Source organism: Eriocheir sinensis, chromosome 41 (genome assembly GCF_024679095.1).
Source record: "Eriocheir sinensis breed Jianghai 21 chromosome 41, ASM2467909v1, whole genome shotgun sequence".
NCBI lineage: Eukaryota > Metazoa > Arthropoda > Malacostraca > Decapoda > Varunidae > Eriocheir > Eriocheir sinensis.
This window is the reverse complement of record NC_066549.1, coordinates 5,495,013-5,519,840: the sequence shown is the minus strand read 5'-3', so window position 1 is coordinate 5,519,840 and position 24,828 is coordinate 5,495,013. Positions and strand designations below refer to the sequence as shown.

The window sequence follows — 24,828 nt, the reverse complement described above, 5'->3', positions numbered from 1 at the left end:
CAAAAACGGGAAATACAATGGTGGATACGATAATCTGGCAACGCTGCACACGACTCCCACACAACGATGCCAGATTATCGTACTCCATTTTTTATGTTTGCTGATTTCCAACCCCAAAACTGTCTCCTCCGCCGCAGTAACTGGCTTGGTATAGAGTTAACGTCAAAATGGTCAATTGATTATGTTCCTTGGTAATAGTTATGGGGGTAGAAACCGGTAAATATGATGTTCCGTGTACGACAATCTGGCATCGCTGCTAACACACACCCACACTACCGCGCCTCTCCCTCTCCCTCCCTCCCTCGTGATAACCGAGCAGCCCCATCAGCCAGCATTCCCCAAAGAGCGAACGGACACCAAAATGCAAGTGCCTCCTCGTCCCCTGAGCCACGCCAACGCACTGCGGCCTGCTTGCATGGAGGAGGGATGACGCAAATAGTTATTATGCCGTCAAGAGGTCGTGTGTCGGGCAGACTGCGGGGGAGGGTGTGCTGAGCTGATGTGGATGTGCAGAGTGAAGAGAGAGAACGAGAGATGTGGAAATATAGGGTCATTCTTCTTTTGCATTTCGGCGTTCATATTTGACAAGGCTTTCGTAGAGGTTGTGGGTGTGTCCATGGATGGTTTTATGACCCTGGTGGTAGTGTGACGAAGCTTTTGCACCATGAGGGTATCAGGACACCTCTCCTCCCGAAATTGACCTCTCTTTTGGCCACCTCTTTTGATTTTTTTTTTTTTTTTTTTTTAGGAGCAGCAAGTAGCGGGCTTTTTTTTATTATTGTTTCCTTTTTTGTGTGCCCTTGAGCTGTCTCCTTTGTTGTAAGAAAAATGAACGAGAAAAAACACTCTTGAGAATCTGATTAATCTCCTTTACGGCCTTTAAAAATGGTTGATGTGAGAGGCTGAGAATGTCTGAGAATGCCGACAATAATAACTTTGTTGGTAAAGTTATATAGACCGGGTATTATAAGACACTTTCGCTTCTCACATCAGCTATTTCTAAAGGTCAAAGAAGAGGTCAGTTGGGTTCTAATGAGTGTTTCTTCAGGTTTACGGTAAAGAAGAAGGGTCAAACTACCACCAGGGTCATAAAACTACTCCTGGCAATGCCCACAACTCCGACGAAAGCCTTGTCAAATATGTGTTCTTGGGCGGCGAAATGTTTTGTAATACGACCAATCGTGACAAAGTGAGAGGATCTATAATATCTGGGTGGGTGTGGCAACTGAAAACTGTAAAGACATAAACAAAAATTAGTCGATGTTCAGGTGTTCATAAGTAAAACGTTTGCAAAGCTGAGTACATGAACAAGAATTAAAAGACGATCGAGATGACCTAGTAAAAAGTAGTAGTAGTAGTAGTAGTAGTAGGAGTAGTAGTAGTAGTAGTGGATGAGGAAATAGCGGGTCATGGTCTACACACACACACACACACACACACACACACACACACACACAGGAAATGCCCCACACTTCAAAGAGGAGTCAAAAGCAGACAGACATGAGTGCCAAGGGGGTGAGTGCCCGGAGGAGGAGGAGGAGGAGGAGGAGGAGGAGGAAAGAATAGCCAGGGTTCCTCTTCCCCCTCCTGTACCTTCTATTGATCCCCTTTTTACTATAACCTTGAACATAAAAAAAAGAAGAAGAAAAAGAAAGGAAGAAGGAAGGAAAGAAAGGCAGTATTGGAAGAAAAAAGAACAGAGGAGGGGAAGGATAAGGAGGATAAGGGGGTGATGGAGAAGGAAGAGGGTAAAGAAAGGGGAAGTAGGGAAAGGAGGAGGAAGAAGGGGATGGGAGGGAGGATCAGGGAGAAGGAAGGAAACAGAGGAAGAGGATGTAGGGGGAAGGAAGGAGACAGCTGAGGAGAGGAGGATGAAGGGGATGGGAGGGAGGATCAAAAGGAAGGAAGATAGAGAAAAAAGAGAGAAGGAACAGGGAATAGGGAGGAGGAACAGAGAAGGGGGAGAGGATAAGGGGGCTAAAAGGGGGGCGTTGGAGAAGGAAGGAAGGGAGTAGAGGAAGGAGAAGAAGGATAAGGAGGAAGGAAGAAAGGAGAGAGTATGGGAAAGGAAGAAAAGGGAGGGGGGATAAGGAGGTGATGGGAAATAAAGGAAGTGGAGAGAGAAAAGGAAGGAAACAATAGAGAAGAGAGTGAAAGGGGTGGGAGGGAGGTACAGCTAGTGGGAAAGAAGGAAGGGGTTGAGGAAGGGGAAGAAAGATCAGGGGGCGGAAGAAGGAGGGTCATAGAGGGGAAGGGAGGGGGGGGGGTGAGAGAGGGAGCCAAGCTTTTTCTGAATACCCAAATATAAGACGTATTTCCTGTTTTCAGTGATACCAAGAAGTGGATGCTCTCTCTCTCTCTCTCTCTCTCTCTCTCTCTCTCTCTCTCTCTCTCTCTCTCTCTCTCTCTCTCAGTGCATGTGAAGGTCAGAGGGAGATAGGCACAAGTTCCGAGAAAAGCATTGGAAGCCTCGAATCTCTCTCTCTCTCTCTCTCTCTCTCTCTCTCTCTCTCTCTCTCTCTCTCTCTCTCATGCCAATAAACTAACTGAATCTACTCGTTTTTGCATTTCTCTCTTTGTGCAAATGAACACAAAACTTATACAACAATCGCACGTCTGTATTTTTTATAGTTTCCCTTCACTATTTTTCGTTTTCTCTCTTTGAACACCCATATTAAAGAAAGTGTCACTGTTATATCTTCTCAATGTTAAATACCTATAGGGAGGGAGCAATCTTACACCACCACCACCTCAGCATGACTTAAAATACTAACTCCTCCTTGTCCTCCTTTTCCTCCTCCTCCTCCTCGTGATTCTCCTCCATTTGTCCTCTTTTTTACAGGAGCAGTACAATGAGTTCACTTTTCCTTTCTTTTTTCTCTCTGGTTTTGTTTTTATTCTTTAGTTTTCTTCCATCAGCTCAAACGACCGAACATACAGCAGACCAACAGACAGACAGACAGACAGATGGACAGGATACACTACAATGAGGACCTGTAGAGAACGAGTGACAGCTTGATTAGGTTTCTGACTGATGGCTGTAAAAAAACCTAACCTAACTAAAGCATAACTGATGATGGAGTTTCCTTTCCTTCCTTTCTTTCTTTCTTTCTTTCATCCACCAATCTCTCACCCCTCCTTCCTTCCTTCCTTCCTCTCTCTTTCTATGTTTTCCTTCCTTTTTTTCCATTTCCCAGTCTCTTTCTGTTGTCCATTTACGGTCTTTCTAGCAATAACCGCTAATATCATGCCTCTGCCGATATTAAAAATCAATAAATAAATAAGTGTCGGTAAAAATAGTCTACTTTAGTTTACCACTCCAAGGCTCCGTTTTCTCTCAGGCCAATACGAGAAAAAGCAGCAGAGGGATGACTATGCTATTCCTGCAAAATGGTTCCCCACGAAGATTACTGAGTGACATGCGATATACTCACAGCATAATGAACTTGTGTAATGCCAGATTTTTGTAAGGAAGGAAAATGTATGTAGGAGTCAAAAGTATGTGCAAATAAGTGTTAAGTGTTAAGTACGGTGAGATAGCTAACGGTCACTGCGGGCCTCTCACTTAACACTTAACACTTATTTGCGCATACTTTTAACTCCTACATATATTTTCCTTCCTTACAAAAATCTGGCTACACTTGTCACTGTTTGGGGAACGTGAGATTGAAATATAGCTGCAAAGATGCCCCTGAAACATTATTGGAAGCGAAAAAACTATATCCCAGCTCATTTTAAAACTATAGGCTATTTCTGCAAAATGATTCCGCTCCCTCACAGAATTATGGGTGACAAGCGTGTTTCCGATAGCTTATTTTACTTGTCACTGTTATAGGAAAGTACAGCTAAACTATTGATGCAAAAATACCCTAGAAAACATATAAAGAATAACCGACGGAGTTCCAGAGCTCATTTCAATACTAGGCTAACGCTGCAAAATAAAAATTAAAATATAAGCTGATATAGTATGATAAGAGTGACATGTGATATTCCCTCAGCTTATTTTACTTGTCACTTATAAGGAGGCAATGGCTGCAAAAAATATCCACGAAACATCATTATAAGTCACAAACGTCTTTCCACATCTCACATGATTAATTACTAGGCTAGCGCTGGATAATAAAAATAGAATATCCCCAAGAAATATCATCATAAGAGTAGCAAAACGGTCTCTCACAGCTAATATTACGTGGTACTGTTTTGAGAAAGTCCCATAATTGCAAAAATACCCCCAAACATTAGTAGAAGGGTCACAAACGGATTACCATAGCTCATTTTAAAGTAGGCTATCACTACAAAATGCAATGTCAAGAAATATCAATAGAAGTGACAAGAGGGCTTCCTACAGTTTATTTTCCTTTTCACTATTAAGATAAGGTATACGAGCAGGCTATTACGTAAGAAAATATCCCCAATATGTCATCAGAAGTAACAAATGATTCCCCACCGCTCATTTTTAAGACTAGGCTAAGGTTGCAGAATAAATGATGGAGAATCTCCCGAAATATTATCATAAGAGAGGAATATAAAGTCTCCCACAAGCTTATTTTACCTGCCACCGCTATCCAAATACCTGTCTGAAGTGTTTACACGGGCTTGATATTACTATGCCTATCGGTTCCCCTGATGGAAATTTTAGAAGTATCATCTTAACATTAGGCATATCGAGTCCCATTTAGTTATATCGCTGGCATAAAAAAAAGTAGCTGTCGGTGAGGTTATACAAAATCATAACGTATAGCAAAATATATAAACTCATGCATAATCCGTGTAAATGTAGACAGTAAACAATATAATCATTTGTTTTTAAGTGAGATTGCTGATTCCCATAGAGTTCTCACGCCATAATCTGTGAATATGAAGATGAAAAACAATATATTAATTAGTTTTTAAGTGAGATTGCTGATTACCAAAGAGTTCTCAGGATATTTAAGTGAAGTAATACGGATTTAACTAGTCTTCCTGGTTCGCTGATTTACAGTTACCAGATTATTTAAAAGACCAAAAGGAAAAATAAGTGAGGCAATATCAACACGAGCCATGATAACAAGACCCTCTAAATCTGGTGCACTCTGAGCCATGATAAAACTAAGCGCCAATTTCACAGTCCAAAGATACAGAGGCTTTGAAATCACCAATCCAAGCTATTCAATTTTCTACACTCCATTTTGGTTAGGTTATCGATACAACACCAGATACACAAGAGATTATCCGTTTCATCAAATTTCTTAACTTAAATATGAACGCAAAACACTACACAAGGAATTATCGAAGTCTTTGGTATTGGTATGGAGGCTTACTAACCCATCATGGCGAACTGTGAAACTGGCCCTTAGAGCATTATTGAAGTAAACGTGGAATTCAACGAAAACTCAAATCATTTCCGAGGCTCCCATTGGTCTTCAAATTCGTAATAACTGACTTCTTATCTAGGGAGAGCTTGGGATAACGCCTTAATCCTTCCTCTCCCTTCCCTTCCTTTTCCATTTGTTTAGGTTTTTCTATTTGATTCATTTTCTTTTCCGCTTAATTTCTTTCTTTTTCATTTCCTTTTCTTTATTATTTTCTTTACTTTCCCTTCCTTTTTTTTCTCTCGCTGTTGTCTTTCATTTCGTTTAAGTCTCATGTTGCCAAACTTAATCGTCCTTCCTCTCCCTTCCTTTCATTTTCCATTTGTTTAGGTTTTTCTATTTCATTCATTTTTTTTCCGTTTATTTTCTTTCTTTTTCTTCATTTCCTTTTCTTTATCCTTTACTTTCCCTTCCTTTTTTGTCCTCTCGCTGTTGTCTTTCATTTCGTTTCAGTCTCATATTGCCAAAGGTTTCCAGGCTTACACGTGAAACCCACATTTGATAAGGATTTTGTAGAGGTTGTGGTGGGAATTTCCATGGCTAGTTTTATGAGCCTAGTGATAGTTTGACAAGGGTTCTGCACCACGAATGTAAATTAACACTCATGAGAATCCTTTGTGGCCTTCAGAAATATTTGTTGAGAGAGCCGAAAGGGTTTGAAAATAGCCTAGTCATGGTGTAATGCTGCTGAGACACGGGCGAGACATATTTTGAAATACAGAATGATTTTTTTATTTTTTTTATAGGTAAGTTACTTCTCACCTTCTAAGCCCATCCTCGTCCTCCTGCAACTCTCAACGCTGCTTTCTTTTCTTCATTCTTGGTATTGAGCTCCCTATCGCCGTAGAGTCAGACTAACCAACGAGCGAAGCACCAAACCACTTCTCCGATACCACGAAATTGGCAACTGTATAGCGTGACCCAGCAGATGACGGTGCCTAATATCGTACAGCTTTGGCCTAGATTGTCGTATTGAATTATAGAACCAATAATTGCGGTACGAACATGTCAGTATAGTAAATTCATGGCTATTTTTAAACTTTTTTTTTCTTTACATGCTTTCCTATGGCTTCTCGAGAGGATTAAAGGCTATTTTCATACTTGCTTATCTTCACACTCTTTCCTATGGTTTTACGAGAGGGTTGGAGGTTTGAAGGCACACAGGAGTACTTCGTAAGGTATGAAGCGAGGCATGGGTGAGTTTATCAATCTTAACCGTATATTACTTGTTTTAATTATCGTATATCGTATGGACGCTATCATTTATCGTACCAGGGGTTAATTTATCGTATTCATACTATCCCTATCGTATATCTGGTCACGCTGCTCCCGTAAGCTGCCAACCTCGCTGCTGGTTCACACACAGTTGTCAGACTATTCATGTGCCTAAAAGAAGCTATAATAGGAAGAAAGTACGTGTCCCATCCAGTCTGCCTCACACAGAAGAGAGCCTCCTTTTATTATGTTAGTACTTGTCCTCGCTTCTGACGGAGGGGAAGGAGGGAGTATGATGAGGGAAGAAAAGAGCCTTTGATGGAGGGGCAGGAATGAGATGGGGTCAAAGGGAAGACTGCGAGGGGGAAAGGGATGGGTGGGAGTGAGAGACTGGGGAGGAGGGAAGGGAAGAGTAAGGGCTGGTATTATGACATGCGCTTCTTACATCAGCTATTTTCTTCTAAAAAAGAAGAGAGTCAGCAGTCGGATTCTAATGAGTTCTTCAGGTTCACGGTAGTCTTGTCAAATGGATGTCTTATAGAACGACCCTAGGAGTGAGACGGGGACAGAAAAGGAGGCTGAGGAGGAGGGAAGGAGAGCAGGAATGGTAGCAGTAAGGAGAGGCAGGAATGTGATGAGGGATGAAAAGAAAGTTATGGAGGGAGGGAGGGAGAGAGGAGGACGCAGACGAAGGCGAGGGCGTGACGGGCGTGGAGAAAAGAATGTATGTGAAGCTGCAGAAGGACAGATCAAAGCCCATCCCACGGCAACAAGACGGACAGGTGTTTTCGCCCCTTCTGACAAGTGACCACCCCCCCTCCCACCTTCCCCCCGCCCCCCCGGAACAGTAGGCGGCTCAGTACTCACCGTTGACGTGGGAGATGAGGTGCGAGGCGGCGGCGAGCAGTTCGTTGTGCTGGATGGGGCTGTACTTCTCCAGGATACTCCGCAGGATCCTCAGCACCTCCCCCAGCCGCTCGTGACCCGCCACCCGCAGTGTCTCGGACTTGTCTGCGGCAGGAGGGAGGGAGGGAGGAGGTGAAGGGGCTGCGCCGTGTGGTGGTGGGGAGTGGGAGGATAATGCTGTTTCTGCTACTCATCTTCATTATCCCTCTCCCATTACTCACCAATGATTCTTTCCTTCATATGTAATTTGGTTTTATATAATCATTAAGGCACACACACATATATACGTTCAATTATACATATATAATCTCAAAAAGCTAAAAGTTTTGTCATCTTCACCCTTTCCCACTGTAATTTTTTTCTTCCTAATTTCCACACATACATCAAATACACTGATACGTAAGTTCACTGATATTAATTAAAAACAGCTTGCATTACTGTCGTACCAATGTCCTATTCAGTTGGTTTTAGTTCTTTCTATCCTTACTCCCATGGCTATAGGTTGGCTGGGTTTCTACAGCCTCAAGAACTTAGTCTATAGAGAACATGCCCCAGAAGTGCTGACAGGGATTTTAGGTGTTGGGAGTGGTCTACAGCTGGTCCAGTGCGTTAAGTGAGGACAACTTGGTCACACATCAATCACTGCTTCAGGAATGGTGACTCTGAAGCTGACCTCCAATATATTACTGCATTTTTATTGATTGGTTTTGAATACTAATACTACTCGTCACCTTCAATATATTACTGCTTTTTTTTCTGATTGATTTTGAATCCTAATACAACTCGTCACCTTCAATATATTACTGCTTTTTTCTGATTGGTTTTGAATTCTAATACTACTCGTCTTTTAACCCTCATATTGTTTGAGAATGAACAAAACAAATCATCTAACAACAGGTTCTTTTTTTCCCAACGGTGTTACGACAAATGTAGTCCTTGTCAACAGCCCACTAACTGACATACGGGGTCCTGCGGTGCATATATAAAATGATTCAGTAGGGTCTAGAACACCCTGCAATAGAGAGATAACAATGTAACTTTTCACAGCAATTTTGTTTCTCACTGTGAGGCGAGCTTTTAAAATTTCCAGAGCGGGGGGTCAACATGTCACTAGTATTTTTGGTCTACGTATTTACTGCACTTATGATATTCAACACCCAATGATAGTCCACTGCAAAATGAAATAAAAAATCCACCATTCTTATCTGTCTAATGTTAGTGTGCTCAACCCTGCTATTTACTGCACTTATGATATTTAACAGCCAATGATAGTCCACTGCAAAATAAAATAAAAAATCCACCATTCTTATCTGTCTAATGTTAGTGTGCTCAACCCTGCTATTTACTGCACTTATGATATTCAACAGCCAATGATAGTCCACTGCAAAATAAAATAAAAAATCCACCATTCTTATCTATCTAATGTTAGTGTGCTCAACCCTGCTATTTACTGCACTTATGATATTCAACACCCAATGATAGTCCACTGCAAAATAAAATAAAAAATCCACCATTCTTATCTATCTAATGTTAGTGTGCTCAATCCTGCTCCGGTAAATCGTCTTCTGTATGTCCTAACGTTTATCCTCACCCAGCCATCATCAACCACCCGTTCTCTCGTACTCCACACTTCATCCTTCTCCTCTCAGTCATCCACCACCGATCCACTATGCTAACTAATGCCACTAATCATGCTCCGGCAAATCGTCTAATTCCACCTCTCCACCTGGTCTGTCCTAACGTTTATCTTCACCCAGCCATCATCCACTATCCGTTCTCTCGTCCTCCACACTTCATCCTTCTCCTCTCCTTCATCCACCTCCTATCCACTAGTCTCCACTCATACCTCACCACCTCTCTCCATCCCTACCCTACATAGCATCCACCTTAACGCCTACCCCTTACCTATCCTCCACCTTTGCTCCACCTTTCCACACTCATCCATCATCCAACCTCACCAGCCTTCCCCCACCCGTCTTCAACATCCCTCTTCCACCTTCACCCTCCACTCATTTACCACCTTTCACCCTTCACCCAACCTCACCTCTCCTCCACCTTGCACCCTTCCCACACGCATCCAACACCCAAACTAACCACCCTGCTTCACCCCTCTTCCACTCTTCACCCTCTGCCTCACCCTTCCTTAACCTTTGCTCTCCCTTCATCCTTCACCCTTTCCTCACCCTTCCTTAACCTTTGCTCCCCCTTCATCATTCACCCTCTGCCTCACCCTTCCTTAACCTTTGCTCCCCCCTTCACCCTTCACCCTCTGCCTCACCCTTCCTTAACCTTTGCTCCCCCTTCATCCTTCACCCTTTCCTCACCCTTCCTTAACCTTTGCCCCACCCTTCACCCTTCACCCTCTGCCTCACCCTTCCTTAACCTTTGCTTCACCCTTCACCCTTCTCCCTTTCCCCTCATCAACCTTACAGGCCTCACCATCTTCCTCCACCCAGCCTCCACCACTTCCACACTTATTCCACCAGCGTTGCCAAATTTCGTAGTTGCTGACCGATAACTATAACAACAAAGAACAAAAACATCAATATTCAACAATTTTAGCACTAACTTTGATGTTCTCACGTTACTTGTGTAGGTACGAGAGTTTGAGGCATAACAGTGATAGATACGGTATGTGGTTAATACGATAATTTGCCAAAGCTGTATTCCACCCTTACCTCGGTCAGGGTGGAAGATCCTCTTGAGTCTGCCGAGCGCGTCCTTGAAGGCCCTGACCGCTGTGGTAAGGGCAACGATGTCCTCCCTCTCCACCAGATGGCTGTCCGTGCTGCCTTCGGAGGAGATGGAGGCGAGGGAGAGGGAGCGGGGGGTGGAGGTCACGGCCAGCGTCTGGGTAGAGAAGGGAACCCCCGCCGTCGTCATAGCAACGCCCACGCTCCCGCCGCTGCTGCCTCCTGTAGGGGTGGACGAAGGCGGTGGTGACGGGGCCGAGACTGTGCCATTGTTGTGTGTGAAAGGGGAGACTCAGGCTATTATATGTGCGTTCTCTCTCTCTCTCTCTCTCTCTCTCTCTCTCTCTCTCTCTCTCTCTCTCTCTCTCTCTCTCTCTCTCTCTCTCTCTCTCTCTCTCTCTCTCTCTCTCTCTCTCTCTCTCTCTCTCTCCTTCTCTCTCTCTCTCTCTCTCTCCATGCACTGACGGACGAGCACACGCAGACACAGGCAGGCACGGGCGAGCACACACACACACACACACACACACACACACATGATATAGGACCTACAGTACATGACAAATAAAGGTCACTCAAAAAAAAATAACCATCTAAACTGTAAAGAGTAACAATTGTCCAATAAAAATTTAGAAAAACGTTGAAAATTACCACAAAAAAGTAAGAACAATTAAAAAGTCAAATAATAAAACAGGAGACACACTACCCCCGCTTGACACCCGGCACCCATTCACTGCTGGGGGGTCGGGGGGGGGGCACCATAGATTAAAGGAGACTGCCCATCCGTCTCCGCTCCACCCGGAAATTGAACCTGGTTACCTCTTGTGTGTGTGTGTGTGTGTGTGTTTACTTTTCTATTTACCTGTGTCTTCCTGTCTATCTGTCTATCTGCCTGTCTGTCTATCTGTCCGTCTCTCTTTGCCTGTCTGTCTGTCTCTGTCTTTCTGTCTATCTGACTGTCTGACTGTCTGTGTGTGTGTGACTGTCTGTTTCGTTGACCGTCTGTTTGTATGTCTGTCTGTGTCTGTTTTTCCATCATTACACATATTTCAAGAGTGGTGTATTAATCAATTTGTGTGTCTGTCTATCTAAATTCGCTTGTCTGTCTATCTGTCTGTCTGTATATCAATATGTATGTATGTATGTATGTATGTATGTATGTATTTATGAACGTATATATGTCTCGTCACAAACACACGTGGCATTCGCGCGGCAATCCTTCAGCCTCATTACACACCTGGTCCTTTTAGCCGCGCGATTCTCATTAAGATCAATAGGCTCGGGGCAATCTACATGCTAATGAAATCAAAGCTATGGCGGGAAAAAGAGAAATCCATTAGTACGACGCGCGATTGGATGAATACTGACGAGGGTGAAGAGGGAGGGGGGCGTGGAGGTGGGGTGAGGAGGGGGGAGCGGGGGTGAAGGGAGAGGGGATGAAGAATAGGTGAGGGGTGAAGAGGGAAAGGTGCAGGGAGAAGGGGGGAATGAAAATGGGGTGAAAAAGGTGTGAAGGGTGAAAGTGGGGTGAGGGGAAGAGTATGAAGGAAGGGGTGAGAGAGAGAGGGGAAGAGTGTGAAGGTGGGGGGAGAGTGAGGGGAAGAGTATGAAGGTGTAGGGGGAAGAAGGGAAAGTGGGGTGAAGACGGGGTGAGCAAGGGGTGAAGGGTGAGGGGTGAGAGGTTAAGGATGGGAAGGTGAACAGGAGGAATGCAAAGGTGACGAGGACAATAGGAGAGAAAGGAAAGGAAAAAAAAATGGGAGGGTTAAATTAAGTGGAGTGAAAAAAGATGAGAAAGAGGAAATGAAGAAAGGAGAAACATGGAAGAGGGAGAAGGACAATAAGAGGGAGAAAAAAAAGAAAGACGAAGAGAGACGGAAAGAAGAGAAAATAAGGTAAACAGAAACAAGGTAAAAAATAAAAAAATAAAAGGAAACGAAAAGATGAGAAAGACAATAAAAAAGACAAAAAGAAGAAAAAAAATGATTAAGATAGAAAGAAAGAGAAAATATGGAAACGAAAACGAGGTGAGAGGAAGCATAGAAGAAAAATAGAATAAAAGGAGAAAAAATGAGAAGGAAAAAAGAAAAAGAAAAAAGAAAAAGAAAAAAGAAAAAAAAGATTAAAATAGAATGAAAGAAAAGAGAAAACATGGAAGTGAAAATGAGGTGAAAGGAAACATGAAAGAAAAATAGAAATGAAAAGGGAGAAGAGGAGAATTAATAAGAGGAACAAAGAAAGACAGAAAATGGGAAGATGAAGGTGGAATTAAAGAAAGGTGTGGAAGAGAGAAATGAGATGACGGGGAAAAAGAGAAGAAATCAGAACAGGAAAGGAAAAGGTGAATAGGACAGTACGAGGACAAAAGAGAAAAAAGAAAAACTGGGGAAAATAAAGATTAGGTTTTAGGAAGGTGAGAGAGAAAATCAGGTGAAGGGAAACAAGGTAGAAAAATAGAAATGGATTGATTGATTATTGGGGCGTTTAGTCTTGGAGCCGCAACTGCAAGGTCATGTGGAAAGGAAAAGGTGGGAAGGACAATGTGAGGGTTAAAGAAATAAAAATAAAATGATAAGGAAGAAAATATATAAAGTGAAAGGAAGGTGTGAAAGAGAGAGTATAAGGTGAGAGGAAGAGGTTAGAAGTTAGAGGAAAGGATTAAGTTAGAGAAAAGTTAGAGGAAGTTAGAGGAAAGTTAGAGGAAGTTAGGAAAGTTAGGAAAGTTAAAGGAAGTTAGGAAAGTTAGAAAAGTTAGGAAGTGAGGAAGTTAGGAAAGTTAGAAAAGTTAGGAAGTGAGGAAGTTCGGAAAGTTAGGAAAGTTAGGAAGTGAGGAAGTTAGGAAAGTTAGGAAAGTTAGAGGAAGTTACTGTAAGAGAAGTTAGGAGACAGAGGATGTGAAAAAGTGAACAGTACAAAAATAGATAAGAAAATTGGGAAAAGAAGAGAATGGAATCAAAGGAGGAAGGGTAAACAGGAGAAAAGAAAATAGAGAAAGAAGGAAAATGGCCACAGCGAGAGGGGGAGGTATGGGGGGGTGGAGGAGGGGGGGAGAGGGGGAGGGGGGAGGGAAGGGAAAGAAAAAAAAAAGTGAGTGAATAGTGCAAGAAAAGAAAGAAAGAAGAAAAGAGAAAAGATCAAAGAAGGAGAAAGGGAAAGAAAAAGAGAAAAAAATGCAGAGAGGAGGAAAAGTCAGAGAGAGAGAGAGAGAGAGAGAGAGGTATTGGGGGGTGAAGGAGGGATGTGAGGAGGGGGGTGGAGGAGGGGAGGGTGGAGGTAGAGGAGGGGGGTGAGGGAGGGTTGGGGGTGTTGCGCATTCCACCCTTCCTAAAACAAATTAAAAACGAGCTGCCCAATAATCAAGGAAAGTAATTAACTCGTAATGAACCCTTTGCTGTACAGTGTTGCCAATGACCTGCATGGCGTGATTTACATACTGCGTCGAAGGGAGCTAAAAAAAAAAAAAAAAAAAAAAAAAAATAATTAACGTGCTTCCATTTGAGTTTCATGATTTTTTTTCTTTCTTTTTTTTAGTCAATGTTTGTTTCTGTGTTTTCTCTGAGGGGTAAATGGTTCATAAAGAGCAACTTAAATCCATTTCATACATACTGAGAGAGAACATATTATCACCTTTTTTTCACTCCATTTATGCTACGAAAAGCTTACTAAATGTGTGTGTGTGTGTGTGTGTGTGTGTGTGTGTGTGTGTGTGTGTGTGTGTGTGTGTGTGTGTGTGTGTGTGTGTGAGCCGCGAAATATTTGAGAATGTGGGTCTAACTAAAGTGACTCCCTCCCACCCTAAATTCCTTCTTTCTCTCTTCTTTCCTTCCTTCCTTTCTTTCTTTCTCTCTTTCTCCCTTTCTTTTATTCTTTCCTTCTTCTTCGTCTTTTCCTTCATCTTTTCTTCTTCTTCGTCTTTTCCTTCATCTTTTATTCTTCTTTTCTTTTTCTTTACTTTCTTATTAACTTGAACAACACAACACGAGCCGCACATTCACAGGCGTCGGTAATGTTCAGGAAGAGGTACAGGAGAGATAAGGTCAGTCTGCCGGGCGTGTTCAGTGCCAAGCGATGCGCGCCACTGGCCACCACCAGCCTCCGTGTGTGTGGCCCCGACGTGATAGCATAAAGTGCCTGACAAACATCACCTTGCCGTGTCGCTTGTCAAAACACAATGCGGTCTGTGTGTGTGTGTGTGGCGGCGGCACCATCCATTGCACTGACACATAATCAGACACACGCAAAGGAGAAACATTGATAACTCCAGGTGTTTGGCCCTTCTGGTGATTGGCCATGTAGCAACTGTTGATTTGGGCACAGCATGGCAGACACATCAAGTACAATGAATGTGAAAAGTAAAGAAATTGACCTATCTTTCGGCCACTCCTCTAACTCTTTTTAGGAGCAGTGATTAGCGGGCTTTTTTTTTTCATTATTGATTTCTTTTTTTTATGCCCTTGAGCTGACTCCTTTGCTGTAAAAAAATGAATAAATAAATAAGGGTAAAGTTGGGATGCAGGCGGTGAACAGAACCCTTCTTGTACACGACAATCACATAGATGGAGATAGACAGAGGTAGAGATAGACAGATAGATAGATATAGAAAGATATAGATAGGTAGATAGATAAATAGAAAGAAGCAATTTAATAGGAGCCTACTTTTTGCACTCCCAGGGTCTTGTCCGCCTCTCCCTACCATAAAAGAGAGACAAACACAAGCCCCTCCATTAACACCCTCTCAGCACCACGCACCCCCACCATTACAACACCTTACCCGGCTGTTAGGAAGGACAGGACCAGCATGACTCACCCGCCGTCAGACACGCCTCACACACAGCGGCCTGACCTAACATGACCTGACCCCTGACCCTTCCTGCCGTCCCCTTCACCCCTTCCTCAGCCGTGACCTGCTCGTCCCTGCCTCCCGCCCTCCTTGTCATCCCTGCCCTACCCCCACTACTCATGACTTGCTCCTCCACCTCTTTTCTCACCCCCCTTATACGTGACTTACCCCCCACTACCCCTCCCCCTCCTCCTCCTCCTCCTCCCTCTCCATTCCAACATAAACAAATCACCTTAAGAGCCTTGACTTTAGACTATTCCTTTCGCAGACATATTTCGTTCTCGAGTTACTGCCGAGGTGAAGCGAGAACGTGGAAGTGATATGATCTTACACGTGTGAAATTAGAATGGAAGGATGTGAATATTGGGAGCTGTGAGAACTGGTAACACTGACATCACGTAACACATGTGAGATTAGAATGGAAGAATGTGAAAACTGGAGACTGTGATGATTTGTTGGCACTGATATAAAGTAACCGAATACATGAAATTAAGAATGTCAGGATATGAAAACTTGGAACTCCATCTTCTGTGTTGTTAAAGGAAGCAGCGTAAACTAACACATGTGAGATTAGAATGAAAGGATGTGAAAACTGGAGACTGTGATGATTTGTTGGCACTGATATAAAGTAACCGAATACATGAAATTAAGAATGTCAGGATATGAAAACTTGGAACTCCATCTTCTGTGTTGTTAAAGGAAGCAGCGTACTAACAGCATTTTTTTTTTTTTTTTTTTTTTTTTACATCAAAAGGACACGGCTCAAGGGCAACAAAAAGAGTACAGAAAAAGCCCGCTAATCGCTACTCTTCTTCTCTGTCCTTGTTCTGTCTTCTTTACCGTACAAACACACACACCACCACAACCACCACCACCACCATCACCATCATCACCCCCGCCACCACCACCAAGACAATCACCACCCATTGCAATGCCATAAAGAGACACAGACCCCTCGCCAATCTCTAGCCCCCTCCACCCATTTCCCTGAGACCCCCCAATCCCACCCATCTACTCACCCACCCTGCTGGTCATGTGTGCACAGCGGCCACGCCCACTCCACCCTGAGGCGTCGCGTGGATCATGTGTCCTTTGCACCACCGCCGCCACACCCTTCCTTCCTTCCCTCACACCCGAGCAGACGCCATTACGATAAGAGCCAGCCCATCACCTCCACTTTTTTCCTTCTTTTTTTGTCCAATTATTTTTTTTCATCAGTTTTAAAAGATATTCTAAACCTAAATATAACCAAAATAAATCTTTACTGTATGTCTTCGAAGAGTTCATATATGCACCTTTAGTAATGGCACTTCTTTAGATTTTCCTTCTTTTATAATTTTTATAGACATGGTGATCTTGATAATTATTCATAAGGACAAATTTGCGGTCAATGAGTGATAGATATATGTTTTACCTCTTCGTGTATTTTTGTGGACAATAAATATTAGTCTAAATATCTATCTATCTATCTATCTATCTATCTATCTATTTATCTATCTATTTATCTATCTATATATCTATCTATCTATCCTCCTTGTGTTTTACCTCTTCGTGTATTTTTGTGGAGAATTAATATCAATCTATCTATCTATCTATCTATCTATCTATTTATCTATCTATGTATCTATCTATCTATCTTCGTTGTGTTTTACCTCTTCTTATATTTTTGTGGAGAATTACTATCAATCTAAATATCTATCTATCTATCCTCCTTGTATATGTCAAGCACCACTAATACTCGTGACCAGTACATCACCACAACCACCACTTCACATACCACCACGTACACCATCAACTACAAAGCACTCTCATCACCCACACCCATGAGAGAGCTACACTATCATCACCATTTGTTTCCTGGGTCACCATCATCACGCTCACCACCACCACCACAAAAGTATATGTATATTCTCCTCACATCATCTCTGGGGCTTCATTTGATCCTTAATTTGTAGCATATTTTCTCTGTTGTTTGTAAGTCCATTAGCAGCTTTGGGCGGGTGTTTCTTGTTTTCCGTTAATTATAAGTTGTTCGTGAGTCATCTGTGACGTAAAGAACATAAGAACGTATGGAGTCTGCAAGAGGCCGGTTAACCCACTGGATGCGGATTTCCTACAAGAAGACATCACCAAGCTACAGGAGTGGAACAAAAAGTGGCTGCTCCAATTTGGTGAAAATGTGAGGTCATGCATCTTGGGAAGGGAAATCCAGCATACCAATACCACATGGGAAACACTCCACTACCCACCACAGAGGCACAGAAAGACCTGGGACCATATGTTACCAGGCTACCAGTGAAGGCGAAATCCGTGCCAATCGCAGCGGACGGGTTAAGGAAGGATAAGACTTGACGGCATCCTTCAGCCCGACTCGATGCCTTCCTTCAAAGTATACCAGAGTGAGGATGGAGGGACAGGGAAACAAGCAACAACATATCACTGACACGAAGCTCAAGAACAAACTCCAACAATCAGGCAATATGTAAAAGAAGAGACGAATATATGGATAGAAAGATAAAGATAGATAGATAAACCGACATAGATAAATAGATAAAGATAAATAGACATAGATAGACAGATATTTAGATAGAATGATAGATATAGACACAGAGACAGATAGAGGTTTACCAATCACATATTAGTTATTCCGGATACATACAGGAATGATGATAGCAGATGGACAACCGAAGCAGCAGGGAGTGGCCATCCAAAAATTGTAGGTCGTAGAAGACAAATGATCAGGAGGACCAGGTGAAGAGGTGAGCTTGAAACATTTGCCGGGGTAGAATGAAGTACAATAACAACAGACGAGGGAAGGGACGTTTGGAAAGGCGTTTATCTTTTAGTGGACTGGTGATGGCTGATAATACTGATGATGATGATGATGATAATGATAATATTGATGATGATGATGATGATGATGGTTTTGGTGATTCGTCAGATGTTCACCTCTCTATTTATATGTATTTTTACTGATAGAAATTTATTAAACTATCTGCGCATTCATGTAGTTCTATTTTTCCGTATATCTTCATTCTTTGTTTTCTATGGATAATCTATTGGGGTTTTTTTTCCTCTTTGTGTACTTATTTTACATTTCCCATTTTTTTCTTTTTTTGTCAGTGAGGTGCTAGTTTCTCTCTGTCTGCCAGGTGCTTCAAGTTGGAACGAGGAATAAAAAGTTTGATTACGAAATGCGCGGCGTTAAACTCAAAAGCGTTCAATGCGTCAAGGACTTGGGGGTCAAAATCGCGTCAAACCTCAAATTCTCACAGCAATGCATCGATGCAGCAAATAAAGCGAACAGAATGTTGGGCTTCATTAAAAGAAACTTTTTATTTAAGAATAAAGATGTAATACTCCCGCTCTACAACAGTTTAGTCAGACCCCACTTGGAATATGCGGTACAGTTTTGGTCTCCCCACCATGCAAAGGATATTGCTAAATTAGAAGGTGTTCAGCGTCGGGCAACGAAAATTATCCCTTCCTTGCGTAACAAATCCTACGAAGAAAGGCTTTCTACCCTTAACATGTTCTCTCTTGAGAAACGTCGCCTCCGAGGAAAACTGATCGAATGTTTTAAAATACTTAATGGTTTCACGAATGTAGACAGATCAACATTGTTTATGATCGATGACACTTTGCGCACGAGGAACAATGGCGTAAAACTCAGATGTAGACAAGTAAATTCAGACTGCACCAAATTTTCTTCACCAACGTTGTAGTGCGAGAATGGAATAAGCTCCATCATCAGTGGTCCAGTGTAACACGATTGACTCCTTCAAAAATAAGCTCGACCGTCACTTCCTTCAACTTAATATCAACTAGAGTAGAAATGCAACGTTTTGGAGTCTTCTGATTAATGTAAAATCACTTAGGTTTAAGGACAGACCACCAAGTCTGGACCATGGGGTCTGTGTGGTCTGATTTTCTATGTAAATCTATGTAAATCTCTCTCTCTCTCTCTCTCTCTCTCTCTCTCTCTCTCTCTCTCTCTCTCTCTCTCTCTCTCTCTCTCTCTCTCTCTCTCTCTCTCTCTCTCTCTCTCTCTCTCTCTCTCTCTCTCTCTCTCTCTCTCTCTCTCTCTCTCTCTCTCTCTCTCTCTCTCTCTCTCTCTTTATTTATACATTTACTTATTTTTCCTTACCTATTTTTTTCCTCTCGTAATTTATCTTCCTTTTCTCCATTTGCTTGTTTCTTTCTTTCCTTCTCTTTATATATTTGCTTATTTGTCTCTATTTCCTTTCCTTTCCCTTTCGTGAATTAACTATCTTTTCTTCATCTACTTGTTTCTTTCGTTTAAGTTTTATATCTACTTATTTAACTTCATTTCCTGTTCTTTGCCTTACATGAACTCTACCTTTTCTCCACGTTCATACATTTATCATCTCTTTTTTAGCGGCCCCGCGTGCTCAGAATGGCCGCCGCCCGGAGTGAATACCTGAGGGCAAGGCCGCGGGGTAATTGTGTGTGGCCACCGAGACACGCCCTCACCGCCGGCAGGACACGAAGGTTCAGCCAGCCAGTCAGCCTCGCCCCGCGGATACGACACATTCTCAGACGCTTCGGCTCTCACAACAAATGTCTCAAAAAGCCACAAAGTACCACAAAGACCATAAATCGAGTTCTCATGAGTGTTTTTGACGTTCATGGCGCAGAAGAAGTGTCAAACGATCACTAGGCTCATAAAACTACCCATGGAAATACTAACACAACCTCTACGAAAGTCTTATTAAATGTGGTCAAGCCTCAGGAGCACCAATTTTGTCAGACTATCACTAGGCTCATATAACTAGCCCTGGAAACACTAACACAACCTCTACGAAAGTCCTACCAAATGTGGTGTGTGTATAACCCCGAAATGTTTGAGGATATGGGTCAAAACCACTCACCAAACAATTCTCCAGAGCACCAATTTTGTCAGACTATCACTAGGCTCATAGAACTACCCCTGGAAACACTAACACAACCTCTACGAAAGTCCTAACAAATGTGGTGGGTGTGTAAGTACCGAAATGTTTGAGGATATGGGTCAAAACCACTCACCAAACAATTCTCCAGAGCACCAATTTTGTCAGACTATCACTAGGGTCATAGAACTACCCCTGGAACACAACCTCCACGAAAGTCTTATCAAATGTGGTGGGTGTGTAAGTACCGAAATGTTTGAGGATATGGGTCAAAGTCACTCACCAATCAAGTCTCAAGAGTACTAATTTCTAGCCCTCAATTTGTCTGGCTTAAGAATCAGTACTATGAGAGAGAAGATTGATAGTCGGGTCTTTTTGGCGTCTATGTAATAAAAGATAAATAACATGCAAGGGATTTCATCATATTGGGTTGCGGTTATGACTTGAGGTACAATATATGGGTTGAGTTGCAGTGACGTGTGTGATGTATGGAAGTTTAGTCAGCTAACCTCACCCCTTAGATTTTTTTTTTTTTTTTTTACAACAAAGGAGACAGCTCAAGGGCACACAGAAAAAAGGAAAATGATAAAAAAAAGCCCGCTCCTCGCTGCTCCTATACATCCCTTAGATACATAGAAAGTCAACCAGTCCACCGTTCAGTCAGTCAGTCACACCACCAAACAGTCATCAACAAAGACTTATAGATGATTTTATGACGTGTGTGATATATGCAGGTTCAGTCAGCTAACCTCACCCCGTAGATACGTAGAAAGCCAACCAGTTTACCGTTAACCCGGTAACTGCAGGGATCATGTTTCTTAAGGACCCCTCTAAGCGAGAAAAAAAAAATCATCACTCACGCAAACCATTTCATAATAAATATCAACGCATTTGTGATCAGTTTATGCATCATCTATTTTGGGGGGTTTATATCATGGCAAAAAATGTGGCCCGTCGCTGGTACACGGTAAAGCCACAAATTTGGCCCGTCGCTGCTACCGGGTTAAGTTAGTCAGTCACACCACCAAATAGTCCTCAACGATGACTTATGGATGACCTTATGGAAGATTTACGGTTAGAGTCACCCAGCCTTAAGGACACACCACCCATGAAACAGCCCAACCTTCAGCAGAGACTAACGGGTGACTCAAGAGTTTAGTCACACAGAAACTCTACCAATCATTCCTTAACAGTGACTTATAAATGACTTGCGAGTTCGGTTAATTCGGTCACTCAGCCACATCAGTCAACCAAGAGAAGTGACTTACGGGTAACTCATAATCAGAAAGCCGACCAGTCAGTCATCAACAGCAACTTATGAAAGACTTACGGGTTCGGTTAGTTTATACAGTCAGTCACACCAGTCAGCCCAAGGGAGTGACTTATGGCTAACTAACGGTTCATGGCCTACCAGTCAGTCATCAACAGCAACTTATGAAAGACTTACGGGTTCGGTTAGTTCAGACAGTCGATCACACCAGTCAGTCTTACCACTCAACCCTTGGGAGTGACTTATGGCTAACTAACGGTTCAGCCAATCAGTCAGCCGCACCTCCCAGACACGGACCCGCCCAGCCAGCAGTCAACCCTCAGCAGTGATTAACGAGTGACCTGCGGGAGGCGTGTCCTGCCCCTGACAATCCTGCTGAGCGTGACTGACAATGTGGAGGGACTCTTAGTGGAGTGGCTCTGGGTGGCCTTCATATACAGGAATGATGTGGTGGTATTTTTAAACTCTTCCACCTCCCACATCAACTACTTCCAAGGGTCCAAAAAAGGGATTAATCGGGTTCTCGTGAGTGTTTCCATTTGGGTTCATGGTACAGAAGTCTTTGTCCACCAAGCTCAAAAACTCTTCCACCTCCCACATCAACTACTTCCAAGGGTCCAAAAAAGGGATTAATCGGGTTCTTATGAGTGTTTCCATTTGCGCTCATGGTACGGAAGGCTTTGTCAAACTACCACCAGGCTCAAAAAACTATTCATGGAAGTGCCCACAACTCCTACGAAAGTCTTGTTATGTGTGTATGTGCTTGGACGCCGAAATGTTTAAGAATATGGCCCATGGTCTTTTAACTCTTCCTTTTTATGTCTTCTTTGTCATTTTAATGTTATTTGCGTTCTTTACCATGTGTAGGACGGAAGGCATCGGTTATAGTAAGCGGCAGTAATAGTGATGAGATAACAGTTGCCCGAGAGCCATGTGCCCCCTCCACACGCACACACACGCACACACAACCCCAGATTCCCTCTGTTGACACTCTCCCTCCCACACACTCAGGCTGCGGGCACTAGGTCAACGATTAGTCTTTTTGGGCCACGTGGTGATGTGCGAAAATTAGCGGCCGTTGGCGAGGCTTTCCCGCCAAGTCATGCTCCCCACGCGGCCAGCGCCTCCCCGCCCGCCGAGTGATACGCGGCCGTCCGTCAGCCGCTGCCCGCACGTCCCCTCGCCTGCGGGCCCAGACAGCGGCGGTGATAAGATGACTCGCGCTGACATAGTTTATATTGATCAGGTTTTTTTCACGTTTCGCCTATTGTGCCGGATTGCTTTCTTGGTGGGACCTGGTGGTCGGCCCCAGACCGTTATGGCGCACACAAGTGTTTAAGGTGGCGCCATCTTGCTTGGCTCATGCTACCCCCCGAAGCTCATCTTTTTTCCTCATTTAGAGAGAACCTAGAGTCCGGGTTGATAGTTGGTTTTCAGGACAGCATGTGTTTAGATATACAGGAAATATATTAAATACTGTTTATCATTAATTTTAAGACAGGCATGCACCGAAACGTCTTAACTAAAGCATGGAACAATCATTAGCTTCAACTCGCCCTGCAGGAAGCGCTTGTTCTCTTTTGCATGGATATTTTCTTCCGTTTTCTTCTGTAATTTATCCGTTCACAATTACCTCGGTATCTGTAACTGTCACGCTATTATTAGACACGAACACCAGTCCAGTAAACGAGGGCCTGAGTTATGGTAAGGAGGACAGGTGCACAGGTGTTTTGAGGAATTGCGGGCAGGTACGAGTTTTCTTAAATTAATCACGCTTGGTCCGTAGAGTTAAACGACATATATTTCCTAACAGAATCAAACTGACTAACTTTCGGTACCCTAATACGGCTGTAAGAATAGAGTAGATAGATAGATAGATAAATAGATACACAGATAAACAGAAAGATACGTAGACAGAGATAGATAAATAGATGGACAGAAAAATACAAACAAAGATAGACAGATAGATAGATGGATGGATACTAGAGATAGATAGTTACAGACAGAAACAGATAGATAGATAGATACATGGAGATAGATAGATAAATAAACAAAATAGATAAACAGATAGATAGATAGCGATGGAGATAAATGGATAAATAAATATAAATAAACACACAAATATAGACAGACAGACAGACAAACAGACAGGCAGACAGACAGACAAACGGACAGACACACAGATAGATAGATAAACAGATATAGATAGAGACAGATAGATAGATAGATAGAAAGATAGATACAGATAGATATAGAAAGATAGATAGATAGATAGATAGATAGATAGTCAGATATAGATAGATAGATAGATAGACTGATTAATAGATAGATACAAGTTTTACAAAAACATTCAAAGACACTCCACTTCGTAAACAAAAACTTCCTAATATTACACGCATGAAGAGTCCACTACTATCACCAACAAGCGATCCTCCAGTCTGAACACGGGGACACACAACATAGCCCAAGCAGCCGCCAGGACAGCCGAGACTCAGACGCCGTGACCCAGAAACCAGCCAGCGTAGGGTACACAAGGCAGCGTGAGAGGCGGCGTGGTAGCGGCGTCTCAGTGCCCGGGGCCGCCTTGTGAATAATGCAACAAGCTCACACATATCGGCGCCCAAACACACACATTGGGTAAGGCTTTCCTAGGCGTTGTGGGCCTCTCCAGGGGTAGTTTTATGAGCCGAGGGATAGTTTGACAGAGTTGCCGCACCGTGAACGTAGAAAAACACTTATGAGAACCAGTTTATTATCCTTTGCCGGACTTTAGAAGTAGTTGAGGTGAGGGAGAGGAGGGGATCAGAGTGTTGTTATTGGTGGTGGTGGTGGACGAAGTGAAAGAAGATAAAAATAAAATAAAAACAAGGAGGAGGAAAAGAGGAAGACGTAGAGGAAAAAAAGAAAGGAAAAGAGAAAGGTGATGATGACAACGACAGTGATGATGGAGGAGATGGACAAGTTAAAAGAAGGAAAAAAAAACAAGACAATGAAAAAGGAAAAGAAGGAAAATGAGGAGGAGGAGGAAAAGAGGAGGTAAAGGAAGAAAAAGAAAAGAGGAAGATGATGATGATGATGATGTAAAGACAATAATGAAGGAAAAAAAGAGGAATAGGAGGAGGAGAAAAGAGGAAAAAGTAGAGGAAGAAGAGAAAAGAGGAAGATGATGATGATGATAATTATAACGACATTGATGAAGGAAAAGAAAGAGGAATAGGAGGAGGAGAGGAGGAAAAGGGGAACAAGTAGAAGAAGAGAAAAGATGATGATGATGATGATGATGATGACGATGATGAACAAGAGGCGGAAGCGTATGAGAGTAACCTTCCCAAGACCAGAGAGAACCAACGCACACCCAGCCAAGCGCCGAGCCGAGTACCGCCCCGCCCCGCCCGTGTGGCTCCCCTGTTTACCTTGATATCCAAAACCTCCAACTAATAACTACTGAAGGAGCCAAACACACACACACACACACACACACACACACACACACACACACACACACTCTCTATCTCTCTCCCTCCCCTTCACATACCACCTTCTCACATAATGCATAAACCTAATTTGGAATGCTGCGTACAGATAGGAGCACTGACAGATAAGGAGAACATACATATACATACAAATTTAAGACATTAATATATTC

The 24,828-nt window shown here is 42.9% G+C and overlaps 1 protein-coding gene across 2 annotated transcripts in view; it reads right to left on the bottom strand.

Moving 5' to 3' along the window:
• Positions 1 to 24,828, bottom strand: part of LOC127009549 (rho GTPase-activating protein 45-like) — a 285,593-nt gene that overhangs the window by 200,912 nt on the left and 59,853 nt on the right. For both annotated transcript variants that reach the window (XM_050882726.1, XM_050882725.1), the window contains 2 exons: positions 10,151 to 10,387; positions 7,434 to 7,577 (listed from right to left, as the gene is read on the bottom strand). In XM_050882726.1, the coding sequence (XP_050738683.1) occupies positions 7,434 to 7,577; positions 10,151 to 10,387 (381 nt within the window). The remainder of the gene's footprint in view (positions 1 to 7,433; positions 7,578 to 10,150; positions 10,388 to 24,828) is intronic.